This window comes from Saimiri boliviensis, chromosome 2 (assembly GCF_048565385.1).
Source record: "Saimiri boliviensis isolate mSaiBol1 chromosome 2, mSaiBol1.pri, whole genome shotgun sequence".
NCBI classification, from domain to species: Eukaryota; Metazoa; Chordata; class Mammalia; order Primates; family Cebidae; genus Saimiri; species Saimiri boliviensis.
In genome coordinates, this window is record NC_133450.1 from 219,718,274 (window position 1) to 219,740,561 (window position 22,288).

At 42.9% G+C, this 22,288-nt stretch overlaps 1 protein-coding gene across 15 annotated transcripts in view; it reads left to right on the forward strand.

Moving 5' to 3' along the window:
- Window positions 1–22,288, forward strand: part of RALGPS1 (Ral GEF with PH domain and SH3 binding motif 1) — a 378,783-nt gene that overhangs the window by 181,688 nt on the left and 174,807 nt on the right. For 12 of the 15 annotated variants that reach the window (XM_039474737.2, XM_039474735.2, XM_039474736.2 and 9 more), the window contains 2 exons: window positions 10,009–10,098; window positions 12,780–12,872. The exons of 1 other annotated variant lie outside the window; for it this stretch is intronic. In XM_039474737.2, coding sequence (XP_039330671.2) covers window positions 10,009–10,098; window positions 12,780–12,872 — 183 coding nt within the window. The remainder of the gene's footprint in view (window positions 1–10,008; window positions 10,099–12,779; window positions 12,873–22,288) is intronic. 2 more of the 15 variants (XM_074395356.1, XM_074395361.1) reach the window with 1 other exon arrangement.

Below are 22,288 nucleotides of genomic sequence, written 5' to 3' on the forward strand. Positions count from 1 at the left end.
TGTCTAATATTGACAGTGGAGTGTTAAAGTCTCCTACTATTATTATGTAGGAGTCTAAGTCTCTTTGTAAGTCATTAAGACCTTGCTTTATGTATCTGGGTGCCCTGTATTGGGTACGTATATATTTAGGATCGTTAGCTCTTCTTGTTGCATTGATCCTTTTACATTATGTAATGCCCTTCTTTGTCTCTTTTGATCTTTGTTGGTTTAAAGTCTATTTTATCAGAGACTGGGATTGTAACTCCTGCTTTTTTATGCTCACCATTTGCTTTGTAAATCTTCCTCCATCCCATTATTTTAAGCCTATGTATCCTTGCATGTGAGATGGGTTTCCTGGATACAGCACACCAATGGGTTTTGACTTTTTATCCAATTTGTCAGTCTGTGCCTTTGATTGGGGCATTTAGCCCATTTACATTTAAGGTTAATATTGTTGTGTGTCAGTTTGATCCTGCCATTTTGATGCTAGCTAGTTGTTTTGCCCATTAGTTGATGCAGTTTCCTTATTATGTCAATGCTCTTTACCATTTGGTATGTTTTTGGAGTGGCTAGTACAGGTTGTTCCTTTTTATGTTGAGTGCTTCTTTCAAGATCCCTTGTAAGGCAGGCCTTGTGTTGAAATCTCTCAGCAATTGCTTGTTCATAAAGGATTGTATTTCTCCTTCACTTATGAAGCTTAGTTTGGCTGGATATGAAATTGTGGGTTGGAAGTTCTTTTCTTTAAGGATGTTGAATATTGGCCCCCACTCTCTTCTGGCTTGTAGGGTTTCTGCCAAGAGATCTGCTGTGAGTCTGATGGGCTTCCCTTTGTGGGTTACCTGACCTTTCTCTCTGGCTGCCTTTTCCTTCATTTCAACTCTGGTGACTGATGATTATGTTCCTTGTGGTTGCTCTTCTTGAGGAATATCTTTATGGTGTTCTCTGTATTTCCTGGACTTGAATGTTGGCCTGTCTTGCTAGGTTGGGGAAGTTCTCCTGGATAATATTCTGAAGAGTGTTTTCCAACTTGGATTCATTCTCTCTGTCACATTCAGGTACACCTATCAAACATAGATTAGGTCTTTCCATATAATCCCGTATTTTTTGGAGGCTATGTTCATTTCTTTTTCCTCTTTTTTCTCTAATCTTGCCTTCTCATTTTATTTCATTGAGTTGATTTTCAGTGTCTGATATCCTTTCTTCTGCTTGGTTGGTCTATTTAGCTATTGAAACTTGTGTCTGCTTTATGAAGTTTTCGTTTTTCAGCTCCATCAGGTCATTTGTACTCCTCTCTAAGCTGTGTATTCTCATTAGCATTTCATCAAACCTTTTTTCAAGGTTCTTAGTTTCTTTGCATTGGGTTAGAACATGTTGCATTAGCTCAGAGAAGTTTGTTATTCCCCACCTTCTGAAACCTGTTTCTGTCAATTCATCAGATTCATTCTCCATCCAGCTTTGTTCCCTTGCTGATAAGGAGTTGTGATCCCTTAGAGGAGTAGATGTGTTCTTGTTTTGAGTGTTTTCATCCTTTTTGCTCTGGTTTCTTCCCATCTTTGTGGATTTATCTACCTGTGGTCTTTGTAGTTGGTGACTTTCGGATGAAGTCTCTGAATGGACATCGTTTTTGTTGATGATGAAGCTATTTCTTTCTGTTTTTTAGTTTTCCTTCTAACAGGCCTCTCTGCTGTAAGATTGCTGGAGGTCCACTCCAGACCCTGCTTGCCTGGGGATCACCTGCGGCAGCTGTAGAACAGTAAGGGTTTCTGCCAGTTTCTGCTTCTGTTATCTTCATCCCAGAAGGATGCCTGTCAGATGTCAACCTGAGCTCTCCTTTATGAGGTGACTCTTTGGATATATGGGGGTCAGGGGGCTGCTTGAGGAGACAGTCTGACCCTTATAGAAGCTGAAGTGCTGAGTTGTGAGCTCCATTGTTCCATTCAGAGCTGCTAAGTAGGTATGTTTAAGTCTGCTGCAGTGGAACTTATAACCACATTTTTTCCCAGGTGCTCTATCCTAGGAAGGTCGTGCTTTATTTATAAGTTCCTGACATGCTGCTGCCTTTTTTCAGTGATGCCCTGCCCAGCTAGGAGGTGGCGTAGTTATAATCTGCCAGCAGAGGCATTGCTGAGCTGCTGTGGGCTCAGCCATCTTGGATCCTAAATCCGTTATATTCCATTGTTTTATAATTCTGCTGTGGCATTTCCCAGATATCATAGTCCTCAGTAGCTAAATGCCAGTGCTAGCTATACCACTATAACAGTGATAGTGGTAATAATAGCTTATGTGTATTAAAATCTTATTAGCACCATGACCCACTGGGGATATATTCCAGGTGTGTTTGGCTCCTTTAGCAGTTGAAAATCAATTATGTAATCAACTGTAAATAGAGTACAAAAATCATATTATAGCATTTGACCTGAAAAAGCATCTGACAAAGTTCAGTACTCATTCATAGTAATAATAAATACAAAATCTCAGCCAATTAGGAATAGAATAGAACCTCTTCAACTTGATAAAGAATATCTACAAAAATCTTTCAGGCAACTTCCTACATAATGGGAAGATATGGAATGCTCTTCCACTAAGATTGGGAACAAGGCAAGGATGTGCTTTCTTACTGTTGGGTACAACATCTTGCTGCAAGTCCTTACTGCTAATGCAGTAAGACAAGAAAATAAATAAAATGTATACAGATTGGAAAGGAAGAAGTAAAACGACCTTTATACATAGGCAAAATGATTATCTAGACAGAAAATCCCAAAGAAATCTCCAAAAATACTCCTGTAACTAAGAAGTGAGTAAGCAAAGTTGCAAGACACAGGCCAGTATAGAAAAGACAATTGATTTTCTCTAGACCAGCAGTGAGGAATTGTAATTTGAAGTTAACAAACAATACCACTTACAGTATCACCAAGAAAAGAAAAGAAAACTTATATATGAAGAAAAGCTCATCATTGCTGGTCATTAGAGAAATGCAAATCAAAATCACAGTGAGATGCCATCTCATGCCAGTTAGAATGGTGATCATTAAAAAGTCCGGTAGCATCAGATGCTGGAGAGGATGTGGAGAAATAGGAACATTTTTACACTGTTGGTGGGAGTGTAAATTAGTTCAACCATTGTGGAAAATAGTGTGGCAATTACTCAAGGATCTAGAACCAGAAATACCATTTGACTCAGCAATCTCATTATTGGGTATATATCCCAAAAGAATTGCCGGGTGCGGTGGCTCAAGCCTGTAATCCCAGCACTTTGGGAGGCCGAGGCAGGTGGATCACGAGGTCGAGAGATCGAGACCATCCTGGTCAACATGGTGAAACCCTGTCTCCACTAAAAATACAAAAAATCAGCTGGGCATGGTGGCGCGTGCCTGTAATCCCAGCTACCCAGGAGGCTGAGGCAGGAGAATTGCCTGAACTCAGGAGGCGGAGGTTGCGGTGAGCCAAGATCGCAGCATTGCACTCCAGCCTGGGTAACAAGAGCGAAACTCTGTCTCAAAAAAAAAAAGAAAAGAAGAATTGGCCTCATAGGTCGATGGAGCTGATAAATAGACCTACACAAATATTCTCAGCTGATCTTTGATAAAGGTACAAGGGCATTCAGTGGAGAAAGGACAAGTAGTGCTGGAAGAATTTAAATATTTTTGTGTATATGTAAAGAAAAATGAACCTAGACACAGACCTTAGACCTTTTATAGAAATTAATTGAAAATGGATCATAGGCCTAAATGTAAAAGACAACACTATAAAACTCTTAGGGGAAAGCATAGAAGAAAACCTATGTGACCCTAGATTTGTTGATGAGTTATCAAATAAAATACTGAAAGCACAATTCATGAAAGAAAAAATAATTTGGGACTTTATTAAAATTAATTTTTTTTTACTCTGCAGAAGACATGGTAAAGAAAATTAAAAGACTTACCACAGATTGGGAGAAAATGTTTGCAAAACACATAGCTGATAAAGGACTTGTATCCAAAGTATACTCTTGAACAGGCGTCCCCAAACTACGGCCCCCTGAGGCCATTTATCCGGCCCCCTGCCGCACTTCAGGAAGGGGCACGTCTTTCATTGGTGGTCAGTGAGAGGAGCACAGTATGTGGCGGCCCTCCAACGGTCTGAGGGACAGTGAACTGGTCCCCTGTGTAAAAAGTTTGGGGACGCCTGCTCTTGAAACTCAACAATAAGAAAATAGCCCAATTTAAAAATGGGCAAAAGATCTGAAGAAACCTCACTAAAGAAGATGTGCAGATGGCAAATAAACATATAACAAGACGCTCAACATTATTTGTCTTTAGGGAAATACAAAACACTGCATACCTGTTAGAATATCAAACAAAACAAAACAAAACCAAACCCTGATAATGTCAATTGCTGGCAAAGATCTGAAGCAGCACAAACTCTTATTCATTGCTGGTGAGAATGCAAAATGAGACAGATTCAATTCAGCAATTGCACTCCTAGGTATTTACCTAGCTGATTTGAAAACTTACATCCACAAAAAAAAACCAGCACACAAATGTTTATAGCAGCTTTATTCATAGTTGTTGGAAATCAGAAGTAACTGAGGTATCATCCTTCAGTAAGTAAATGGAGAATAAAACATGGTAAATCCATACAATGGAATACTATTCATCCAAAAAAAGAAAGAATGAACTATTGGGTCATATAAAGACATGGGTGAATCTTTTTTTTTTTTTTTTTAATAGTTTCAGCTTTTATTTTAGATTCAAGAGGTACCTATGCAGGCTTGTTACATGAGTATATTGCATGATGCTGAGGTTTTGGGGTATGAATGATCTTGCCACCAGGTAGTGAGCATAGTACTCAATATGTAGTTTCTCAGCCTTTGACCCCCTCTCTCTCCTCCCTCTCACAGTCTCTACTCTCTGTTGTTCCCATCTTTATGTTTTGGATGTATCTTAAGTGCATATTGTTAAGTGAAGAAACCCAGTCTTGAAAGGTTACATATGGAGAATTCCTTTTCTCTTCTCTTCCTCCTTCTAAATTATTATTGTTGGTTTATTACAAAGCAAAGCAAATGTTCTTGCTAGCATAAATCAATCAAGTTATCAACATGATTATACTTTTACATTTTTTATTTCCTTTTTTGACATTCTAGAAAAGATAAAGCTATAGAGATGATAAATCAATGTTTGTCAGGACTTTGGAAAGGGGAGAGGGCTGAATAAGTGAAGCCTGGGTTTTTTTGTTTTTTAAGGTGGTGAAACTACTCCTCATGATATTGTCATGATGGATACATGACACAGGACATTTGTGAACTTTACAGTACCAAAAGAAACCTTAATATGTATAAATTTTTAAAAATTCAACTTGAGGGATCTTATAATGGAATGCAGAATGTAACAAAAGAATCTATTATAAATGTATGAACAACGTCACTGAGGGGAGTGTGAGGAAATATTGCTGACCTACGTAAATTTATAAGAGTGGAGCCAATAAGACTAAAGACATAAGCACCATACTCTATTTGATAAAGTTATTTTCCAAGGGGCATGGGTAACAATTCTGAAACCATTATCCCTGTATACTGGAATCAAACAATATAATATAAGAAATGGATGAATATGAGAATAAAAGGAAGTGGGTGGCAAATGGGAACCAAGTTTCTCAGTGCTGGAGTGGGAAATTACAGATAAGTTGGGTGAGGAAGCTAGAATGATACAGGTGGTAATAGATTACAGTTGGAGACATCAGTATGAACTCATGTTTAGCTTAATATAGATATAGATGGCTACATATGGGAATCTTTATAGATAGGTATATTGGCATGGGTTAGTGTGCGCACACGTGCACGCGCAGACACACACACACACACACAATTTCTTGGCTCTGCTAGCTGAGAGGAGCTAGAAGCAATGATACCCCAGTAGCATCAAGCATACGTCATACCTATTTTGTACTAATCTTGGTTTCTAATACTATTATTTGATAAAAGGAACCAGGGTTCCTTGGAGAAATGACTAATTTTAAGACTAAGGCAAGAAATATAAAAGATGAGCCTGTTGCATATTTTAGTGCCAGAAGACAAGGAAGTGCTCAAACTAACACATCATAACAATACAGGGGTTATGTCAAAGGGATACAGGAGCCAACTGAAAGAACTCTCAAAGGCCAAAGTTGAAACAATTTGAGCAGCATGTAAATCACAGTATTGGATTGTAACGCAAAGCATAAAATAAATATCCACAAGTCTATATGTATGATATAAATAAATACGGGAGAATCGACAAATCTGTCATACAGAAGAATTTCAAATAATCTCTGTAGATTAGTCCTCAAGAAGGTAGAATGTAACTTCCCACTTGTTAAATTATTGGCTGAGCTTAGTGACTTCCTTTCAGAGTTTGAGATGGTAGTATAAATTGTGTAACCAATTTAAAAATGGTAGATGTGCTTCACTGAAACCTTGTATATATGTGTTTGTATATTTCTGTATTTTTATAAGGTAAATATCCTAGGGAGATTATACCTTAAACATCCTGAAAGATATGTTCAAATTGTTCTTCAAAATGTTATTAATTTCTCTTCCTTCAAACAATGTATAAGAATACCAACGTCTACATGCTCTTGGTACAATATATAACTCGCAATATGTATTTTTATTTAATATACAAAGAGCTCTCATCAGTCATTAAGAAAAAACCTGCTTGGGTGATATAGTGAGACCCAGTCTCCACAAAAATAAAAATAAAAAATAAAAAGCCAGGTGTGGTGATGCGTGTCTGTAACCCCAGTTACTTGAAAGGGTAAGGTGGGAGGATATTTGAGCCCGGGAGTTTGAGGCTAGAAGGAAAGTTGTCCTAGTAGAAAGACAGTTCTTCAGAAGGACCTGAGCAGGCAATTCAGAAGGCACATAGTACAAATGACCTGTAAATATTTGGAACAAAAAATGTTAACTGAAGAAAAGCAAAAAAAAGTAGAAGCAGCAAAAGCCTGAATAGTCATGAAAGAAATGTGAAATAGAAATTGTGACATACTATTTTTTTCATTAGTTTAAATGAATTAGTTAAAAAAAAAAAAGTGATTGTAACTGGTATGTTGCCTATATATGGCAACATGGGTCTGCTTCAACTTGTTGATGGGTAAACAAATAGACCTTTTGGAGGCCATGTTTTTTTACCATATACTTTTGAAAACAGGTACACACACTTCTATTCACTCCACTTTACAGGAATTTATCTGAGGACCTTAATAAAAAGTATACAGACATATGCATAAAGATGTTCATCACAGCATTGATTATTACAAGAAAATTAGAAATAACCTATTCAACAGTAGAGGGTTATTTAAGAAAATGGTGATACTTCTCTATGATGAAACACTTGGAAGCTGCTAAAAACTATAGAAGAATCTTCACTTATAAAAATTCTTGTGGTATATGATTAATATATACCAATTTAATTTAAAAAAACAAACATGTTCTATATATAGAAAAAAAAGACAACTGGGCATGGTGGCTTACACCTGTAATCCCAGCACTTTGGGAGGCCGAGGCAGGCAGATCACCTGAAGTCAGGAGTTCGGGATCAGCCTGGCCAATATGGTGAAACCCCGTCTCTACTAAAAATATAAAAATTAACCAAGTGCGGTGGCTCATGACTGTAATCCCAGCTATTAAGGAGTCTGAGGCAGAAGAATTGCTTGAACCCAGAAGGCAGAGGTTGCAATAAGCCAAGATTGCGCCACTGCACTCCAGCCTAGGTAACAGAGTGAGACTCCATCTTAAAAAAGTAAAAGAAGAAAACAGGACTAGAAGGACACATACCACAGTGTCTATCATGTTGATTTGTACGTGAGACTGACATTTCTTTGTCTTTTGTACTACCTCTGTTTTCCTTGCTTTCTGAATCAAACTTCTTAAGTTTAAAACGTTAGTTTTATAGTTAGAAAAGAGAATAAAATAAAAAGCGTTTAAAACTATGCTGATTCTACCTTTGTAATGTCTTCCTTGTCTTCCTCTTCTTTCCATCTCCTTCAGCATCGCCCTGGCTCAGACCTCCTCATCTCTCACTAAGACCGTTGCATCAGTTTTCTAATGAGTGTCTCTATCTACCAAAAGATCTTACCTATCACCCTGCTTAGAAGCCTCTGAAAGTACCTGTGTAGAATAGTGTTTTAGCTCTTTCTTACCTTGTTGCACCAGTCCTCCCCTCCCCACCACACACCCAATCTGGTCTTGCTCCTCCCTCCCCACCTTCATCCTCACTCTACCCCTACCGACAGCACTCCTGCGTCAGCCTACCCAGCCATCCCTGGTCCTGGAACATACGGTCACACTTCAGTCTTCTCTTTTTTAAAGTCTACCCATCTTTCAAGGCCTGCCTTCTTCAAGAAGCCTTCCTCTATCATTACCTCTCTCATACTTCGGTCTACTGTTTGAACTCCTTCCATGGCCACGATTACCAGCTGCCTTCTAATACAGCGATTTCTTAAGGATTTTGCCTCCTCCTTTGGTCAGCTCAATTTCAGGAAGCTCTGGACTCCCAGTGCCTGGAGCTTGCACACAGAAGGGGCCTCATGGAACTCTGCTGAATCAAGTTGTTGATTCAGAGTTGCCTCTGCACAACGTGTCCTGCAGCTCCAGAGTCAAAGCTTCCATGTTCCATAATATGCCATAAATGTATGATTCTTTGGCATGCAGGAATCTATTACACATGTAAACTGTCACACTTCGGATAATGTGGCATAAAAGTGTATACGTATTAAAACATAAGGTTTATGGGCATCCCATTTGGTATTTAGAAGAACTTTTTGCTATAACTGGCTAGTAAATATTTGAGTCTGAACTTAATTGTAGGCAATTCCTTGGAAAAAATGATTCGATGGAAACCCAGTCATGTCCTGGAGGCAACCGCAGATAATTACACTGAGAAAACATTTCTATAATACTTCTGCTTAATATAAAAAGCACGTTTTTGATTCTTGGTTTCTCTTTCTTTGTTTTCTCTTTGAAAAATGATGGTATTTCAATAATGAGAATACATTTTATTGCAGCAGTAAGCTTGCTTTCTTAGCTCTGGAATATCCTTAACTGTATTTTTCCTTATAAAGTTTATGGGTTTTTGATGCCTTGCTTTCCTTTTAATCCTCCCTGTGCCCCGTGCTTTGCCTGACTTTCCACCTTTCTTTGCAGTGCTGTCATTGCACTCTTGGGCATCTGTGTTTCACATAGAACTGTTGTTACAGAAGTGAAACATAAAACAGGAAGAGGTAGCCACTTCCCAGCATTTCTTGGCATGCGTCTCTTCCGTTTCATTGAGGTGCCACGTGAGTCAGCTCCACCCTGGTGGATGACTTTCCTGTTACACGATCAGACACAGGGGTTTGGAGTGTTGCTGTATGTGAGAGGTCAAGCATGAATGGGCTTCTGAACCAAAGCTACCAGCATACCCTTTTTGGTGCATGCTGTCTCCAAAAAACATGACCCTGCATTGCTTTATGGAACTTCGAAGATACTTCCCTATCATTTACATTATGAGACAAGCCCCTCTGAAAAAAAATTAACTTTGTTAAAATTGTGCAAATATTGATGAATCCTCCTTGTCTTAGGGCTGGCTGGGAATATGGACCTCACAAATGGCCCTGCCAGTATGCTTGTCCGTTTGGCTATTTGTCCATCTGTTCCTCCATCCACCCATCATCCCTGCTCTCCCCACAACTGGGATCCTTCTGAGCAGGAATCCAGTCTGATTCCTCTCAGAATTCCCAGTAGCTCTTCTTGAGACTTGTGTCACGGAGGCCCAATACTCCCTGGGATGATAAGGAAAGTGCTGCTTTCTCTTGGCACTGCTGTGTGCACTGGAGAGATGGTGCTGAGAACATGGCCCATTTGCAGGGTTGGGTGCTGTAGAGGAACTCTAACTCATGTGACCCAGGCTATGCTCTCCCAATTTCCTGACCTCTTGGAAATCCCATAACAGCGGTGGGCAAGGGTGACATGGGTAGTCTAGCCATTAACAACTTTTCTGGTGTGTATGTGTGTATGTGTGTGTATTTGACTCTACAGGTCAGTTTTTGGGTTGTACGAGAAATTCTGACAGCACAGACTTTAAAAATAAGGGCAGAAATCCTCAGCCATTTTGTGAAAATAGCCAAGGTAAGCTGTTTTATTATTATTTTTCCTTCCTTTCCCTCTTCTCTCCTATACCTCCTCCCCCAAAATATGTTTCCTTAGTACTTTGGGAGCTGCTTTGCTGTGGGCTTGCTGGGCAGGGTTCAAGCAGGGCATAGTGGCTTGATTTCCCCAGGCAGAGCCAGCTGTTACACTTGCTTGGTTGCTCACCAGCCCCCTAGCGGTCAGCCATTCTCCTTCCCTGGGCTTTCACAGTCTCTCTGCAAGGCAGGACCTGGAGGCTGCCCTGGAATCCATTCATTCTCCTACTTTAGTAGGGGCTCTGGGGGTTGATGGATTTTAGTTAGCATCAGTGCTCAATGCTTATGATACCATCACATCCTGCACAATATTGTCAGCAATGAGCAGACCCTACCCCACTCCCACTGAACTTCAGGTCTGGGCCAGATGACCTTGCAGCCTCCCATCCCCACCTCCTGCTGCCTGGACTGATAGGTTCCGTCCTTGTTGGGCATCACCTTTTGCCTCCTCTTCCCTTATGTCTAGGAATGCTGTGCCATCCCATGGGCCTTCCTGAACCACTCTCATGCCCAGCAGCTCCTCTCCACATACTGCTTTCAACCACCCAGGCTTGCCTGACTCTTGGCTGCAGCATCGTGCTGGCTGCTTCACTGCTTGCTGCATGTGTACATGTGTCGTCTTCCCCACCAGGCCCTAGGAGAGCTGCGCTTTACAGAGGCCCCTTATGAGCCAGGCACCATGCTATGGTCAGCTGTTTTACTGACCTGATTATATTCAGTGCTCACATTATTATGATTCCACTTGCAGAGGAAGGAGAGGCTTAGAGAGGTGGAGTGTTCATGCTTAGGGCCCCATGGCCAATCAGTGGTGGGACAGGAATCGGAGTTATGCATCTCTGCCTTCAGGGAAGCTGCTCTGCTGCCCTTCATGGGCAGGTTAAGTGCATCATCTATTTATGTTAATTAAGAGCAGTCGCCACATTTACTTCCTGTGCATTCTCCTGAAGTACTTGAACTGGTGCTGGTCTTAATGATATTTTTTGCTATCAGTCAGTTCTGTGCTGGGCCACAAGAGAAAGTAGGATGTGGTTCCCGCTCTCCTGGGCTGTCAGTTTGGAAATGTGTTTATGGTCCCCACCCATGGAATCCAAAATGATCCCTCCTTAATCTCTGCCATTTTCTGTATGGCAGACTGTCATGCTGGCTCTGTGCCCTGGGTCTTTCCTTGTGCAAGCCCCTTCCTTTCTCTGGGCCTTGGTTTTCCCATTTATAAAATAAAAGGGGTGGGTTAATTTCCAGAGGCCTTTCAGCTCTAAAAAGAAATTCTGTGACAGGCATAGCAATGCAGATACATAGAATGAAATTCAATTCACTTAGAGAATCTATTCTTACACACAGGAAACAACTAGAGAATGTTGCAAGATGTATGAAATGAAGTATTTAGCTCATGTGGTGAGAGAAATTTCCAAGCAGGAACAGAGCTGTGAGGACTAGGTATAAGGGCTTTTCCTTTGTTTATGCATTTCACTAGGCCCTACAATGTGCTGGGCACTGTACTGGGTACTAGAGACATAATGGTAGGTAAAACTTTGTCCCTGTTCTCAGGAAGCACACAGTCCAGGGTGAGAGAGAGGCAAGTACAATCCAGTGTACTGCAGATATGCATGGGCTTCTGTGGGGACACAGTCAGGAGAGGCATGTAAGATCAAGAGGCATCTGAGCTTGGAAATACTTAAGACAGTGATAGGGGTGGGAAAAGATAAGACTGCGACCCACATCATACTGAGCTCCTGCCCTGGGACCAGCCACTGGTCTAGGCAATTGACATGCACTGTCTCATGTAGCAGAGGGGCTGTGATTGCCTTCTGCACTAAGTATGAGGACACCAAGGCTCAGAAGGATTAGGTAACTTGCCAGAGGACACACAAGTAGTGGGAGCTGGGATTGGAACTGGGCCTTTTGGTTTCATAGAGCCTGCTTAATAACCCAAACTTCATTACTCCCAAGAATGAGAAATGGCACCCCATCCTGTTAGCAAATTTCCCTTAGCAGAAAACCAGGAACAGAGCAGTTGCATTTTTCTGCACTTACACTTGACTATGTCTCATTCTGTTTCCCTGTATGGTGAGGAACTTGTCTGAGACTGAATTGAATCCAAATGTTCTCACTAATTTGGGGACTGGTTCAAAGGAACGTGGTCAAGTGATGGGGAAGCCCCAGCATTGCCTTCCCAGCTGAGAGGGATTATGCAGATTGGTACCATCTTTCCTCAGCCTCTTTCTCCTTCTGGTGTTAGGATAATCATAAAAGACCCACGTTGATGCTGTTGGCACAGTCGGGGTTTTAGTTTACAGAAGCCTGCTGGGATAGTATTCAGATTTGTTTAAAAAGAGAACATAATGCACACTATCAAACCTTATCCCGTGCCATGTTTTTGTCCAGACTAGTTAGCTTATGAAATTTTGCAAATATTTTAGATGCAGGCTCACCTTTTGACAATTTAAGAGAAAAAAAGCATATGGTTTCTATGAACTTCCTAGAACTATGTTTTCTACATGAGATATTTTTAAATGTAATTGAATTTCATAAATATGACATTTGGTAACACTTGAGCATGTTTTTGTCCATGTTTATAGCAGCAAAATAATCTATTCCATATCTTTTTTTTTTTTTTTTTTTTTTCAGAAACTTCTAGAACTCAACAACCTTCATTCTCTCATGTCTGTGGTGTCAGCATTACAAAGTGCTCCCATCTTCAGGCTGACAAAAACCTGGGCTGTAAGTTGATCTCCCTAAGTCTATGTGATTTTGGCTGTCGTTTCATTGGTGACGTTTTTCATTCCTTAAGTTCCAGCCTTTCTCTTACTGTCTATACTTTGCCAACAACAGAGTTACTATGAGTTAATGACATTTCTGTAGGCATCCTCACTCCTTCAGTGACCCTAGCCCCATTTTGGCACCAGGGAATGGTGAAGGTGCTGACGTGGCTCGGGTCAGAAGCCCCCAGAGTGTATCTTCCTGGACACCCCCACGTCATGTGTGATGACCGGGTCAGTGACATGACTTCTGCCCTGCACTTGGCTGGAATTTTTCTCTGGCAGGCTCCATACTGCCCTTGGGAAGGTCTCTGGGCTGATGGTTCGCAGCTGCCCTGGGTTACTAACCATACTGCTAAGTTTCTCTGGAGAAACCTGTGACCCCCATGTAGAAAAAAAAAAGGATTTTTTTCTTGAGGCCCTGGATAATTTCAGCTGAGAGGTGGAGTCTGATAGTTACATAATTGAGTCTGTAGGAAAGTTTTTCTGCTGTAAAAATACTTTAAAAATCTCTCAGACCTCTTTATCCTCCTTCGCTTGGCACAGTGCCTGACATGGGGGAAGTAATTGCTATTTCCATAGCTCATTAGCATTCACCTCCTGGCCCGCCTGATCTGGGGTCTCTCACAGCTACACAGCGCAAGCCTTTCAAGACCTGTTTATATCCCACGGAACTGACAGAAACTGTATGGAATTGTCAGATGTGCTTCTGCAACTCATTTCCGAACTTCTTTCTGCCAATCTGTGGGGCTGGGCTGTTTCCTACTTGGCTGGTTCAAGGGCCTTTAAAGTACTCGGGGATTATATTGTAGGTGATCAAAAACGAGCCTTGGTTCTTTAAATTGCAGTTTTCCATAGATCTAGTCCTAGCAAAGTAGAGTGAGAAGTTTAGCCCGGTGTCAGAAAACTGGGTTTGCATTCAGGTGCCATTCAGAGCATGACTTCTGTGGGACTCATTTTCTTGTATCAACCTGGGGAGGTTGGCCTAGATTATTGGTTTTCTATCAGTGCTTCGTGGAGTCCCAGGGGTTCCTTAGAGTTGTCTTGGGTGCCACCAGGGGCTGAGAGACTGGAGAGATGCTGCCAAATAGGCAGTTTGGGCACTATTTCCACTATAGAAGCTCTGTTTGTCAGTTTTATGTACTGGACTTCTGGGTGAAATTCAACTGAGCAGTGTTTGGAGGTCAAAAGCAAGTTTGGAAGCCACTGGTCTTAGCAGTTGCTGCCAGCCCTGTGATTCCAAGTCCATCTGACCAGTGAGGCTTTTTTCAAAAGATGCTTGGAGATTCTTTTTAAAATGAATTTTCCATCACTTAGATGCTGTTGTTGTTTCTTGGACTGCTGGGAGCTATGTGAGGACGAAGTGGGATGATGTTTGAATCTTCTCATGATGCCTAGACTTTACTGTCAGTAATATTGTAACTATTAACAATCTCTATAAGTTGTACAACTGGTGGAGGCAGAGATAGTTAGCACAGAGGCCTGGGGTGTCTAAGGGTCTTGCGCAGAGATAAGATCCACTCAGTGATAGGGCCGGGCCCATGGATGGAGCGTTGGTGTCCTCCAGGGGATGCTGTGTACTGCCAGGACAGTGGGCAGCAGCAGTTCACAACACTACCCAGGACTACTCTGTTTGGCTTGACAAGCGCTGCTCAAGGTAACTGGGTCTTCACTCTTGTTGATGATTCTTTGCTGTAAAGAAAATAAACCTCCAGGCCAGGTGCAGTGACTCACTCCTATAATCCCAGTACTTTGGGAAGCTGGGGTAGGATAATCGCTTAAGGCCAGGAGTTTAAGGCCAGCCTAGACAACATAGCAAGACCTCATTTCTGCAAAAATTTACAAAATTGGCTTGGCATGGTAGTGTGCACCTGTGTTGCAGCTATGCAGGACACTGAGGCAGGAAGATCCCTTGAGCCCAGGAATTCGAGGCAGCCGAGTGAGCTATGATTATGCCACTGCCCTCCAGCTTGGGTGACAGAGTAAGGCCCAATCTTTAAAAAGGAGAGAGAGATTGAGAGAGAGAGGAAAGAAACCTGCTTGGGGAGCCTGGAATGGAATTTGCACCCAGGACCAATTCAAAGGTATGGGCATGTTCACCTAGCTCCCTTCCAGGCCATCTGGGTCAAGTGTTCTTCCTCATACATATGCCAAGATAAAAACATGTGGCAGGCACTGCCCTAAATGCTTTTTCTATCTTTCTATCTGTCTATCTGTCTGTCCGTCATCCATCCGTCCATCTGTCCATCTATTTGCGAGACAGGTTCTCACTCTGTCACCCAGCTGGAGTGCAGTGGCCTGTACACAGCTCACTGCAGCCTCAGCCTGTTGGGCTTGAACGGTCCTCCTACCTCAGCCTCCTGAGTAGCTGGGACTACAGGCCACACCACCACATCCAACTAGTTTTTAAGTTTTTTGTAGAGGTGATACCTTGCTATGATCCCCAGGCTGGTTTCAAACTTTTGGGTTCAAGTGATCCTCCTGCCTCAGCCTCCCAAACTGTTAGGATTACAGGTGTCAGCCATTATACCTGGCCCCTAAACACTTTACATATAGTAGCCATTTTGTCCTAACAGCTACCCATTGAGATAGGCACTGTTACTATTGCCGTTTATAGATGAGGAAACAGAGACACAGAAAGGTAGAATGGTTTATGCAGGGTCCCACAGCTGAGGAGCAGGGCTAGGATCAAACAGCAGCCTGGCTCCAGAATCTACACTCTTATCCACCATAACTCACTGAACAAAAAGAACAATTTCAGTTTACCCTTGTTACTAAAAACAAGAGAGAGGTCTTATTTTTTTATTTTTTTTTTTTTTCCTTTTGTACAAAAAAATATTGCATTAGGAACTTGGAAGATAAGATTGGTAGACATCTGGTGCCTCCCAGGCCTTTGGGCCTCTGTCTTGGCTATAGCTACTGCTAGCTTGGCACCTGGTTGCTGGAGTACAGCAGAAAGGACAGTCAGAGGAGGGCCCACCCGTCAGGTAGGGGATGTGCCGCCAGAGAGCCAGAGAGCTGCAGCTGGACTTTGAAGGCTGTCCTGCAAGTGCCTTCTGGCCACTCATTCCTTGATTTGTCCACACCATGGCTTCTGTTGCTCCTCCAGTTCCCTGGGTTTGCTCCTGTTTTTTCTGCCTCAGTGGACATTTAGCTGGTAGGGAAGAAGAAGATGCCAGGGAACCAAGATTACATGTCACCAAAGAGTAGGGGACTCAGGACAGTATCATGTCCCTGTTCCTGTTCTGAGAAACCTCCCTATTGTGTCCTAAGGGCTGAGAGCCCACGCTGTTTCCTCGGTTACAGAGAGCCCTTCCTAGGGCAAAGGGTGGGTAGATGCAGAATCCTAGGAAATGAGAATGGCAGCTGCCACATAGTTGTGTCAAGGAGAGAGGAGGTGATACACCTGTGTGAATTACAACATGAGGTCTCCAAGGTCACTTGTGGGGTATTTGCTTGTTCTTGATGAAACCACTATTCAGCCTTTGTTTTAGATCAGACTCTCCCCTCACTCAAATATCTTGTTAATCCAAGGACTGCAGTTGGCATAGAGCATTTAGGAAATAGAGAGAGCCAAACTCATCAACTTTTTCTTTCATCCAAGTCACCCCCAGCCCCAGAGGAATGGCTGACTCCGCTGCCTGTATTCCTGATGCACCTGTCTGGTAACGGCACACATGGTGTAGCCGGCACCGACTCTGCAGTTTTGTTTATAGGTCTGCCTCCCCCTTGTGACTGCATTCCTCAGTGATGCTGTTGATTTTTCTATGTATTCTTGGTGCCAAGCCAGTATACATTTGTTTTTTGAATTATATGTGTTGTCCTGAGTTGCATTGCATCCTTCTTTTGCTATTTGTTTTTGTTTCTGGTATGAGATTGCCGTAGAAATGTTGCTGAAAGAGAGCTGTTTCTCCTCTGCTCATTTGTCCTTTGAGTTGGGACTGGTGAGACCTCATGTGCCACAGAGTAGGGAGGTGCAGGAGGCACTGGAGGAACCAGTCATAACATCCCCAAAGGTCAGTGCTGTGATAGTTTTTGTTTTGCAGAGGAAGAAACTGCGGTTTGAAGAGGTAGTGTGACTTGTCCAAGACCCAGAGCTAGTGAGTAACAGAACCAGTGTGATACAGCCTTGTCCTGCTGGAATCACAATCTTCTTGGCTAATATGCTGGATGGCTTGCCAATGGGCAGAACCTGTGAGAGAATTAGGCTGGACATAGGGCAGGGACAATAGACACACTACCTGGGAAATGGGCTGGAGAAGTGCAGCTAGCACACAGGCCCCAGGGACAGGGCAGGCCAGCTCTCTGTGCCATCCCTGTGGGTTGCAATGAAAGCCTGAATATCTATCTGGGAAACTTAGTGGAAGGGAGTTACAGGTGTGGGAGGATACCTGCCACTTGGCTGCATCATAGATGACCTCCAGAAAATTGCTTATTAAGCTGGAGCAGGGCATCCTGTTGGCCTCTCCAAGGTAGCTGCTAAATGCTAGCTGCTGGGTGAGCTTGACAGGACAGACTGACACTGAACACAGACCTGTACACAGTAGGCCCTTAATAAGTACTGTCTGCATACACAAACAGGAAGGCTACCATGGCTGGCTGGGAAAAGTGCAGACAGGGAATGTTTTATCCCAGCCCTGGGACCCCTTTGGAATATTGGCTCCCTTAAAGCCATGAAACCTAAGCAAGAAGTTGTAGCAGCCAATTCTGATTTCCTGAGTACATATCACCATGCAGCTCTTACTCATTCTGCAAATCAAACATTTCTCAAATGTCAGGCCCTGAAGCCATAGTCAAGTCCCCTGTCCTTAGAGGCTTTCATGTTATTCAGGAAGAGATATGTTATTCAGGGAGAATAAACATGTGCCTCATCTGGCTGGCACAAGAAGTGAACAATAAATGTTTATTGAATACATGAAGTATGAGCAAGGAGCTGTCAAATTGGAATAAAAGTGATGCAGAAGACATGACAGAGTATCTGCTTTAGCGTGGCATTGGGAAAGGCCTCTCTTCCCTGATGTCATGCTAAAGTACAGGCCTAAAGTATATTCAGGCCATGTACTTTCAGTCAAGGTCTGAATGACAAAAAGGAACTAGTCATGCCAAGATGAGGAGATGAGCGTTCCAGGCAGAGGAGGTGGCTGGTGCAAAGCCCTGCACAGGAATCAGCTTGGTGTGAGCAAGGAACTCAGAGGTCAGTGTGGCCAGAGCTCAGCGTGCCAGGAGGAGATGGATGTGAGAGGCAGTGGCTGGGTGGCGAGGCCAATCATGTAGGGCTCAAAGCCTGGGAGAGGAGTTAGTTCTATTCCAACTGTACTGAAGGATTTTAAACAGGAGATGGACACAATCTGGCTTCCAGTTGCTCTTTGGTTTTTGTGTTTTTAATTACTGTTGCTACTGTGTGGAAAACAAATTGGGTGGGGGATGGGGACCAAGAGTGGAAACTGGGGGTCTGCTTAGGAGGTTAGGGCAGAATCCAGGAGCAAGGGGACGCTGACAGGGTCAGGGTTTGGCAGTGGATATGAGAACAGCAGGCTGATATGGGATATGCTGGGGAGAGCTGACAGGTTGTGTGCTGGATGAGATGTCAAGATGAGGAGAAAAGAATGAGCGCGGAGTCCTAGGTTCTGGGCCTGAGCAACTGGGAAGCTGACGAAACTTTTTCTTTGAATAGAGTGATTTCAAGAGGAGACTGACTGTTTTGTGAGTGATCTAGGAGTATGGAATGACTAGAGTATGGATGACTCACTCGTTATTGTAAAGTAATTACAGTCGGGTGCTAGACTTGCCATGTTCACACACCTGCACACACACACCCCACATGTGTGCACACATAGGTACATGCTCTCCTTGCTCTGTGTGTGCTCCTGGAGTGATTCACTCTTTCTTGCTGAATTGATCCAAAAAGTTTGAACACAATTGCAGCAGCATTGTGAAAACTAACATTCTTGGCAGGAAGGAAATCATAGCTGATGGGTCAGGAGGCATGGTCTGGAGGGTGGTGACCTGGGAGGGGACCTGTCCTGGAAGTGGGGCTGTCACTTCTAGATATATGGGGACACAGTCATTGAGCTCTGCAATTCAGAGAATGGCTCTTTTTACCGAGAGAACTAAGGCCACTTTGCAGATACCACAGGACGACAGATGTATAGGGCATTCACGTACTTTGGATTTCAGAGCGTTTCATCCAGCAAGTGCCCTTTGCCTGCCTTTGATGCAGTGCCTCAGTAGCCACCCTCTGATGTTGTTGATAAGGTGGTGATAGGCATGAGCTGCCTTTTTGAGACATTTGTGAGCATTTGATCAGGTGGGACATGAGTCAGGTGAGGGGATAAGGAGATGGATGCATTGGAAGCCAACATTTGCAGCCCCTACTCACTCATCCTCCAGTCATTCCTCATAGCCTGGCTTGGAACTGCTGCTCAGAATTTCGCAGTCATCAATCTGCTGACATTTTCACTCATCTTCCTTGACATTGCTACAACATTGGACACTGTTTATAACTCCCTTCTTGAAAAGTGTCTTTATCATTGGCTTAATTTTCTTCCTCCTGACTCCTTTTGTTTATGTGGATGTAGATTTTCTGCAAGGCTGTGACCTCTCCACCTTCCCTGATCCATTTGCTATCCCTTGGTGGTCTCATCTGCTCATGGAACTTCCAAGTGTCACCTCCTGTACCCCAGTGATGGCTGGCTCTTTGGTTATATCTCTGATCTCTCTCCTGTACCCTAGAACCCTGTTACAGCTGTCTGCTGTGTAGAGCCCTCAGCTTGCATGTTCCTTTGACAGCTCACACTTGGCATGTATAAAGTCAAACTTTGGTTTCCAGGAAGATGATGGTGAATGCCAGAAGACTCTCTTAACAGACTGTGTTTTAGGCTCTTAGTCAATATGGTAGACTGAGGAATAAGCCTCTCCCTCCCAGTCTCCTGCTTCAAACACACAAACACAAATTCTGGATAAAATACAACCAAATTAAAAAACCAACAAGCAAAGCTAAATTAGAAGCCAAGAAAGGGAAGTCACCATGTGTTAAAAATAAAGTGCTCTCAGAGAACAGTGAGCAGAGTTCAGAAAAACTGCTGTGTATAAGCCTTTGCAGCTGGGAGCTGGGGTTGTAATGCCTGCACAGAGGGGAGAGTCAGGCTGCCCACACATGGGGTGCTGAAATTCAGCTGCCCATGGAAATCAGAGAGACATTAGGTATTGCTGCATCAGAAAGTCTCTGTCCAGTTTAGGAGGGCTCCAAGGGAGCATGAGTAGAAAAACTCATATATGGGAAATTGTCACCCAGGTCTGTATCTCATGCAGCGAAGGGATCTGAATACCTATGACCTGCATTGGTGTGGGGATCTCAGACCAAGAAAAGAGGGGTATGGAGATTGAGAGCATGGCCTCTTAAATCAGACACCTGGGTTTAGCCCTTGGCCTAACTCTTACAGTGAGGACTAAATGAGTGAATACATGAAAAAATGTTTAGAACGACGCCTGGCTCACAATGAGGGTTTGGTAAATGTTACTTATTGTTGTTGTTGTTATTGTTATTATTTTCAACTCTTCTTGACTATTCTCGAATGGATTTGCAGAGGCTGCCATCCTTGTAATGACAGGCCCCTTTATTTACGGCCTGAACTGTCATCCTCTTCAGCTGGTCTCATTGCATCTGGTCTTGCTTTCTCTGGGCTACCCTCATACCAGTACTGGAGTGATCACTCCAAAACACAGCTTCAGGGTTCCCTGGTTAAAGATCGTTTTTAGTGTTCTCCCTTAACCCCTCATCCACCTTGCTAGGATGGGGACTCTGTGCCACCACTCCTCCAGAGCAGCATTGTGCTCAGATACAACCATTCTGATACCAGTCTTTCTTTTTGATTTGCCATTTGAGCATTCATTTCACCTTCAGTTTTATGATATTTTCTCAGCCAGTTTTTAACCATCCTGTGGATTTCCAACCCTGTGTTTCAGTGATGCCTCTGAGTGAAGGAAAGAGACTGAACTAGAATGAGAGAGAGAATTGGTCTGTCCTCATGAGTGTTTCTGAGAAAAATTTGCATTGAGGATGTGGCACCTGATGAAAGCTGGTGGGTGCTGAGTGCCTTGCAGAGTGCTGAGGACATAATAGAGGCATTTCAACACTGGCAGCAAGTACTAAAAGATGTCATACCTACTTCCTGACCCTAAAAAAACCAAACCGTAAGCCTTTCAGCTATGGCCAGCGGTGCATCTGCTACCAACAGCAACAGAGCAACTCAGAGCCCCAAGTCATGTGTTCAGGAGATCGGAGAGTTGGCCTGAGGAATTTTCTGTTAAAACAGGGCCGTAAGCAACTTGTTCTTTCTCTTTTGATTAGTATTTGTTTATGCTTAGCAGTTTGTGATTGGCACCCTGTTTGCAAGTTGAGCTGGAGTGTCTGGAAAAGTAGAATAAGCAGTCAAAATGGTGTTCACATGTCTATGGCATCTGAATGGCCAAGTCCAAACCAAACATTGTCAAAAGGTGAGTTTCCATCTCTCCCATCTTTTCTAGTCTTATTCAAAGCAACACTTACCTCCATTTTCGCCAAACTGCTGTTTCCTTGAACATCCCTTGTGTGCCCACCTCCATGCCTTTTGTGGTCTTGGGACCTCTCCAGCCCTATCTGTGCTTGTTGAAATTCCTCTAGACTTATTTTCAGGACTACATCTTCTTGCAGTTCCTTCTTTGGATAATAGAGTTTGTTCTTCCCCTCGAGAGCCCTCTCCTATATAATGTTTCTGAGCCTTCCTTGCTAAACCAGATTGAATAAATGAGATGTATGTTTGGTGCCTGACTCTGCCTACCACCAGACCAGATCTGGACCCCTGAATGGACCCTTGACAAACTTATATTAGGGGATTGATCTCGACCTCCCAGCTCTCTACTCTTGGGTCTTTGCGGGAATATCTGCTGGGGTTGCCGTGGGTAGAGTAAGAAAACTAACTAAAGTAGATATAGATGAGAAAATTGTCCTACAGGATTGTGTATGTATGTGTATATGCATGTGATTAGATACATGTATATATGTGTGTACATCTAACTGGTTAAGGATGATTTTTTAAAAAGATAAAATTATGACTCATAAATATAAGATGAATACTTGTCAAAGATTTTATTTAACTCATTGAATAATGAGAGAACCAGTAAGATATAACAACTGTATCAAAAGAGAAGCTAGAGTACTACATTTTTCTAATCAGGAAAGGAAGGCTAAAATCACTTTAAAAATCGGTATGAGGCCGGGCGTGGTGGCTCAAGCCTGTAATCCCAGCACTTTGGGAGGCCGAGGCGGGTGGATCACGAGGTCGAGAGATCGAGACCATCCTGGTCAACATGGTGAAACCCCGTCTCTACTAAAAATAC